Source organism: Homalodisca vitripennis, chromosome 6 (assembly GCF_021130785.1).
Source record: "Homalodisca vitripennis isolate AUS2020 chromosome 6, UT_GWSS_2.1, whole genome shotgun sequence".
NCBI classification, from domain to species: domain Eukaryota; kingdom Metazoa; phylum Arthropoda; class Insecta; order Hemiptera; family Cicadellidae; genus Homalodisca; species Homalodisca vitripennis.
Genome location: NC_060212.1, coordinates 64,154,169 through 64,162,659, shown reverse-complemented (window position 1 = coordinate 64,162,659; position 8,491 = coordinate 64,154,169). Strand labels below are relative to the sequence as shown.

The following is an 8,491-nucleotide window of genomic DNA, read 5'->3' as shown; positions in this document are numbered from 1 at the left end:
TTATATTATCGTCAGAATTAAAGAAAAAATCGAAACACTTACAAAAATACAATTGTTGTAGAACTCGATCGTTCGACATTCCTAAAAATATTACGTTGCAGAAAAATGCAGAACAAAACCACATTAATAACTACAACAGTTATGAACTAAGTTCTCATTATGCCTCTCAAGACAGATGAAATTTCTTAAGTTACAAAAAGATGTTAAGGCTTGTTTATTTTTACTTAAGTTAGTTAAACCAGTAAAACCAACATTTACGAAGTTCTAAGGTCAATTTGTCCCGTTAACCATTAAACTATTAAAAGCCGACCCCAGATTTGCCGTGATCAAATTTCTTCTCGACCCTGTTTGAAATGCATCTAACTGTCCAAATGATCCTTAATTGGGAAAATAATAATGCAAGAACAAAGTATAAAAGGGGAATTTAAAGAAATAAAAGTTCTGACACCGAGCTTAAAAAAATGATATATATATTTTCACAAATTCCACAAATTAACTAATTAAACTACTACAATAATTAAAATCACAATAAAGATAAAATGTAACCAGGTTTAGTTTTATATACAAAAATAATTGATCACATTTCTCTGACTACATTCTTTTAAGCTATTATATAATATTATAATTATTTTCTCATATTTAAATGACCACAATTTTCCTTGAATAACTTTAAATAAAGAGTCTGGCTAGGTACAGGGCAAACCCCGTCATGCTTAGGATACATATATTCATACAGTCACTGTACTTCTTCTAAACATAGAATAATATAAAATAATAATTTAATAACATTTGACATATTAACAGTTTAATAAAAATTCTATGAGTTAAAATTATCAACATACTATAAAAACCTGACAGCTTTTGAAAATAAATTTCAAGTAATCAGAATATTCACTCTCAAATAGCTAGGAAGTAAATGCTTTGATACTATTTATTACGTGGATACAGTAAAAATCTGTGATCTTATGTATCTAATTACACTATTGCAAAATAACGTTAATAAAAGTCAATAAGTTTAAGAGTGACAAGGTTATTAAAGCTTTAAAAATTGTCGATCTTTTGGTCTGGTTCATGGCTTCAAACACTGCATCAACACTTCTGTCTAAAACTTTTCCATCATCTCGGTTACTGATCATTTTCAGGAGTGCGCTGGCGTACTGCGGTTTCAGTTACCAGTAACATATAACCATCATGATAATACGCACTATTGAGGGAATTTGATATTTTAGTGCATTTTCATCGTTCAAGTTTCACGTGAATTATTTTCAAAAATTAATCTTTCTATACACAAATATTTTTATGCCATTATCAACACAAAATTCACAAAACCGCCAATTTCCCTAAAAACACTCTGTCTAATAACAAAAATTACAATATTAATAAATGTTAAGACATCTGCCTTCAGGCTTCTTTATTGTGAGTTGTCTATTTTGTTTTTGTTCTAATCCTAAGAAAAAAATCAATAAATAGCAAAATAATTATACAATAAATTAAAGACCTAGGAAAAAGTAAGGTATTTAAGATTACAATTTATATCAACTTGTACAATAAATATGAAACAATAAGTATGAAATTATATACATTTATTACAATATATTGAAAAAACACGTTGAAAATAAGTGGAAACAATGTTGTAAATTTTGCAAGTGGTAACTTGTAAGTTGTTTTTTTTGTTCTCGAATCAATTTTACAGTTCAAAAACTTGTCAATACGGTAATGTATAAAACATTGTAGAGTTAGTTTGTACAGGGTTTAACTTGTTGAAGTTCATGAACAAACAAACACGCACTAATTACTCACTGTGGCAGTATTATACACTTCTCATATATATTATATAAATTGTTACGTAATATTAACAACATTTGGGGGGGGGGGGGGTGGGGGGGGGGGGGGGTGGGGGGGGGGGGGGGTGGGGGGGGGGGGGGGTGGGGGGGGGGGGGGGTGGGGGGGGGGGGGGGTGGGGGTTTGAGTGAAATGATTGGAACTTGGTTTTGACTTTTCTCAGCACTATTCCTAATTCTCCTGACTGCTTAGGGGATAATAACTACCACTTAGTGGTAAAAGGGTGTTGAAGTCTTGCTGAAAAGGACTAAGAGAGCTCTGTGTGCTCTATAAATATTATGTTTCCTTTTTTTTTAAAGATGCTCAACAAATTATGAACATGTTCGCAGAGCATAAAATCTATACTAAAATAGCCATATTCCTTGGAAATAAATTGCAAGACAAAAATATTTTAGAATTCATTAGTTTCCATGGATTTGCTGATTGTAAAGGGATTATACACAGTTTTTGGGATGCAAAACTTATGAACAGTGATGAATGGCCTAACAATTATGTATTATTTATAATTTTGAAGACCACTGCTTTGCTTGACTAACTCAGATATTAATACCTTCTCTGACAGATATTAACACGATACTGACTTTAGGACAGTGGGGATAGTATCAGTATGCGTCCACTGCAGCAATTTGTTAAGATTCAAGATTTTATTCATCATTAATCATACAGTGATGCAATAGATTTTCGTCAATATCAATACAACATAATTTTACTTTTTTATTGCTTGTTGAGTTGTTGGTAACTACTATATTTAAATGAAAGTTTTAAATAAATATAGAAAAATAAATGTAGAATAACATAATAAATAGCCACAACACTATATACAGTACACTGTAATAGTTTTAACATTAAAAACACAGATTATCAATAGATTAAAAGACATACTATATAACCACTATATTTAAGTGAAAACTAAAACAAATATAAAACATTATAAATAGTTATAACACTATATAAACTACACTGTAATAGCTTCAACAATAAAAACGTAAATTATTAATAGACTAAAAGACATACATTTATGAATAAATAATTAGACAACAGTTAAAAACACAAAAAACATAAACTAATAAAAATTTAAAACAATGAACAGTGAATAGCCTATATACATTACATCAAAATTCATTAAAATACATACATTTAACTATCTAATCTGAATTTAGCTTTGATTAAAAATTAGTAAAAGATGTCCTTAAATTTACCATAATCAGTAGCTAGATAGTCATCAACCTTGTAGAAAACTTGTTCCTTTAACCACTTTTTCAAGCAATATTTGAATTTATTAACAGAGACAGTGTGAGCGGATTGAGGCAATTTGTTAAATAATCGATTTTTTCATGCAAAATATGCTGTTATTTGTTTTTGTAAGTCTAGCAGGTAGTAAATCTAGGGCATAGTTATTTCTTGTGTTATAGTTATGTATATCAGATCTAATTTTATATTTATGCAAATTTTCTTTTACGTTTATTAGACAGAAATATATATATAAACATGGGAGTGTCATTATTTTTTAATTCTTTGAAAATGGGAAAACAAGATTCACGATTGTCCAGTCCTTTTATGGTCCGTAAAGCATATTTTTGCCATCTAAAAATTTGTTCCATATAAGTACTATTTCCCCATAAAGTAATACCATATACAATCTGAGAGTGAAAAAAGGCATAATACGCATTGATCAACATATCACTACTAACACACAGTTTAAGTTTTCTTAGTAAATGAATGATTTTAGATAGCTTTTTGCAAAGGTATTTTATATGTACATCCCATTTCAAACTGCTGTCTAAGTATAGGCCAAGTAGTTTAATAGACTCTGCTTCAGTTAATTTTAGTTAGTGAAAAAAATAATTGATTCTGTCTTTTTTTTATTGACGAAAGAGATTTCTAAACAGTGAAGAATACTAGTGGAGTGTTACACTTCCATTTCTTTGTTATCTTATAAATGAGAAAGGAGTTATTGTTTTTGATGGCAGTGTCACGTCCCACTAACCTTTAGATTTTAAGGAGAAAATAATGAAATTTCAGAAAGAATTTTACCAAAAGCCTTTGAACAGGAGCACTCTGAAATAGAAATTTAACCCGTCAAGAATTTATTTCGGCGCCTTGCCCCCGAATCCACCACTCTACTATATATGTCTATTCACTCTACTATATGTCCATTCTTCTTTTATGATCTCTCCATAATAATATTTTTTTTGTAAGATATTTTTTAATTTTTCTAAGAGTATCCGCTCCGTAACGATCACACCACTTACCTCCTAATAGATAACTTAGTTTTAGTACAAGTACGAGTACACTTTCCACTTGTTATGTATAAAAAGTGGAGAGGAATTTGGTAGCACATAATACAACAGGATTAGACTTTGAGGGCCCAAACCTATTATCTAAGTTATATTATGAGAGGGTAGTTTAAAAAAATATGTATTGAAGAGATAATTATCATGATATGACATGAAGCCCCTCACCACTGAAACTATTGGTGTTTTATTCCTTCTTAGAGTCGGAAGGAAGTAACTAATATAACCTACTTCTAAAAGGGCTAAAAACTTGAAATTTGGCACAGGTTGCTTTGGCCGTGTAACCTCCAGGAAAAGTTTAAAAACCAGAAATTTTTATTTTTCAACCCGTACAAAAATTCAGAATGGCAGGCCAATTTTCACCCATGCAGGCTTTTTTTCGAAGCTCAATAGCAGCCAAACTGGAGGACATGGCTTAATTCTGTTTTTTTCTATTTACTGTATGCTTCAATAAATTTATGCTTCTATATATGTTTCAAAAATATTATTTATTTCCAAATAAAGAAATTACAATTCCATAATAGATTAATTTTATACTATAATATTTTTAAAATATGACTAAAACATAAACATTTTTTTTATAATATATATAATATAGGAAAAAAGAATGGCCATTTGGACAACATTTATAGGTTCTAATATGGTTGATTGACAATAAGCAAGTTTCAAATCATTGAAATTTAAAATTTTGCATAGCTGCCCAAATACAAAAAAATTTCGTATTTTGTTTTTCATGTGATTTATTTACACTGCTCAATGCATCTGTTTATAAAACATTCCTAATAATTCCTAGATATTTATATGAATCGATTCTGTATATAGTGTCACAACTGCATGTTTCACTCGTAAAATTGCCATAGGACTGAAGTTTTAGACTATTGTCATTAAAATCATTATTAGCTCGTAATGAAATTGACAAGATAATAAGTTTTGATCAAACCATTTTTTTACTATGGATAAACCGTGTAGTGCCTTAGTTTTAACTAATTTCCAATACTTTCCTTTGTATAGTATAGCAAAATCATCTGCAAAGAGAAACAATCACCAACATGAACATTGGAAAGATTGTTATAAATCAAGAAAAGAATGGGGCCAAGTGTACTTCCCTGGATAACTCTGTAGTCCACTTGCTGTTCACTACTCTGCTTGACAGATACATATTGCATCCTATCCAACAGGTAGCTCTCAAATTAGAAGTATGTGGTCCAGAATCAAATGCCAGAAGGAAATTTTCCCCAAAAAAGTTCAGTTACTTATGCTTATATTTTGGTAAAGTCACAAAACGCCTTGACAATATAAATTTGGCACAAAACATAGTTTCTCTCCTATTTGAATCACTCTGCTATTGAATTGTCTCTTTCAAATTTGAATCTACCCTAAATCCATTTATCTTTTAAGTTCACCACAATCAGTGGCACACTCAGAAAATAATTTTGGACGGGGGGCTGACCGGGGTCCCTGGGCCAACTAACGGAAAACTTTTTAAACATTCTTTAGAAAAACCGGTATTTTAAGGCATTACTTTAACTTTATTTTAGCTCTTTGAATGCAAGTTTTGAGTAGGGATTATAGGAATGAATGATACAACCCAGTACATTAAATAACGTTTTATTTTGACAAAATCTTTTTATATCAGCTGTCTTACAAAACAAAATTGAGCCTTCTTTGGGTCTTCGTCAGTATGGATAATACACTGTCTGTATCAACTGGAATTTCCCTGTGGATATTGAGATTGGCTAAGCCATTTAGCCTACTCTAAGACATTGTGTTTCTTAGGTATGTCTTGATTCTTCAAAGAGTGGAAAAGGAGTGCTCTGATGTGCTCAGTATTCAGTATGAGTAAAACATTTTTTCTTGAGGGGGGCTATAGCTCCTTTAGCCCACCCCGTGGGTGTGAGCCTGACTATAATTGTAAAGCAAATATAAAGACTTGTGTAATAAGAAAATATTTTTACACAATTGTACGCATTCAATTTTATAGATTCATTTGTAACAGTAATGATTAAACAAAATTGAGGGTTTATGTGTTAGAGGGCTAGGAGGGTGGACTAATGGCCTTGACAGATATATTCAGATCTGATGCAGGTTTTAGTAAACCACAACTAAGTGCGTGCATACAAAACTTAGTTAATTAAAATTAATTATGATAAACTTGCACCAGATAATACTACAATAGACAATAGACAATACTTCTTTATTTACATGTTCTTCAAGAACAGTGTTAGCGTCATAAATACAAGTTTTACAAGGTTGTAAAAAATTGTGATAGGCTTATACATTAGGTTGATTGTAATGTAAATGTTTTGCTGTTATCCCCAGTTCATGAATTCTGATATCGTGTAGAATGGGTTGGCCAGTAGCCAATTTTTGAGCTCTTCATGGAAACGTTGTCCTCCAATTGTCCTGCAAGGGTAGGGCGTTCCACATTTTTCCTCCAGCGTAGCTTGGTTTTCTTTCTGTCAGTGAGCGGTGGTGGATAGGGAGACAGTAGTTTGCTCTATGCCGGGTATTGTAGTGATGCATCTGGCCTGCTGTTTTCAAAGGCTGTAGTGACTTTAGATGATGGTGTATTATTGTTTCCATAATGTAGAGGTTTACTACTGTGAGAATGTTTAGGGTTTTGGACGATTCTCTACAGCTTTCTCTGGGCTGAAGCTCGGCCAGTATTCTTATGGCACATTTTTGTATGATCAATAGTCGATCCAGATTGTGCTTTGTTGTAGCACCCCAAACTGAAGCTCCATAGCGCAGATGACTCTCAAATAGTGAGTGGTATGCAGTCTTTGCAGTGTCTGCGTTGGCTATCCACTTTATTCTTCGCACTACAAAGAGGCCTGTACTCAGCTTGTTACAGAGGTGGTCTATATGAGGTGTCCAAGACAGAGAGTCTTCAATTAGTATACCTAAATATTTTGTCACGTTGTTATCTTCTGATTCGGGTAGTCGACATGTGTTGTCTTTGGGCCTTCCCAGGATTAATTGTTGAGTCTTTTTCTCATTAATAACAAGGTCATTTTGATGACAGTATTGAACTGCCATGTTAAAAGCTATGTGTGATGCTACTTCCAGCTGATTAGGGTTTTCATCACTAAGAAGTAGGACAGTGTCGTCTGCATACATAATGCATTGGCTATAGCTATTCAGATATCTTGTGAAGTCACTGGTGTATAGGATAAAGAGAACTGGCCCCAGTACAGACCCTTGTGGAACTCCTCGGATGATACTCTTTGGCTTGGACTTGACCTATTGAATGGTTTTGTTGGTGACATAGCTCATCTCAACTATTTGATTTCTTCCTGTGAGGTAGCTTTTGAACCAGTCATGAGCTCGTCCTCGAATTCCCAGCGTGGCCAATTTCTTCATAAGATGGTCATGATTAAGGGAGTCGAAAGCCTTGCTATAGTCCAGGAAAATGGCAGTGGTGGTGTTACCGACTTCAAGTTGGTCAATTATGTATTCTGTTAAGTTGATTAAAGCTGAGGTGGTTGATCTGCCAGGGAGAAATCCATGTTGTTGGGTTGGGAGAAGTCCATTATTAGATAGGTGGTGAAAGAGTCTAGTCAGGGTCAGTTTTTCTATCAGTTTAGAAAAGGTCGATATTAGAGAAATCGGCCTGTAGTTTGATGCTTGAGTAGTAGATCCCTGTTTAAACTTAGGATATACTTTTGACAGTTTTAAGGCGTTGGGAAAGGTCCCTGAGGAATATGATTTATTTATAATCTCAACCAGTGGGTTAACTAGTTCTTCCTTGCAGGTCTTAATTAATTTAGCTGATATCCCGTCATACCCAGATGAGGTTTTAGGTTTTAGAGAGCTTATAGTCTTATAAACCTCTTCACAGTTCGTGGGGTGGAGAACTAGTGAAGGAGTGTTCAGGTTCTCTGTCTCTACAGACAGTTGTTGGTTGCAAGGCTGTTTACTTCTTTGTAACGTCTCATCTGCAACACTTATAAAAAAGTTATTAAAATGATCTGCGATCATTGTTGGGTCTGATGTGCATTTGCCACTGATGTCGAGTTCTGTAGGTGATATGGCTTCATTTCTACTTTTTCTTTCTGTGTTTATTATTTTCCACACTGCTTTTGCTTTGTCGTTGGCTTCAGATATGATCTTGGCTGTGGCTTGTCGTCTTAGTGTCCTCAGGTATAAATCATATTCCTTTTTCAGTTGACTTGCATTCCTTTTATCTTCTTCTTTCCCAGTTATATTGTACCTGTCCTGAGCTTCCAAAAATCTGGTTTTTAGATGAATCGCCTGAAGGTCTTTTATTTTGGGTCTTAGATTTCTTTTATTAAATTTAGTCAAAGGACAGGTATCATTCAATGCGTTTGTCAGGATGTAGTTGAAGTTACTAT

The 8,491-nt window shown here is 33.1% G+C and overlaps 1 protein-coding gene across 1 annotated transcript; it reads right to left on the bottom strand.

Moving 5' to 3' along the window:
- Positions 1-6,512: 6,512 nt before the first annotated feature.
- Positions 6,513-7,256, bottom strand: LOC124365409. The gene has a single exon (XM_046821389.1). The coding sequence runs from the start codon at positions 7,254-7,256 to the stop codon at positions 6,513-6,515; it is 744 nt and encodes a 247-aa protein (XP_046677345.1).
- Positions 7,257-8,491: the final 1,235 nt, after the last annotated feature.

Coding starts and splice junctions, on each gene's coding strand:
- LOC124365409 (XM_046821389.1), bottom strand. CDS start 7,256: ATGTATGCAGACGACACTGTCCTACTTCTTAGTGATGAAAACCCTAAT.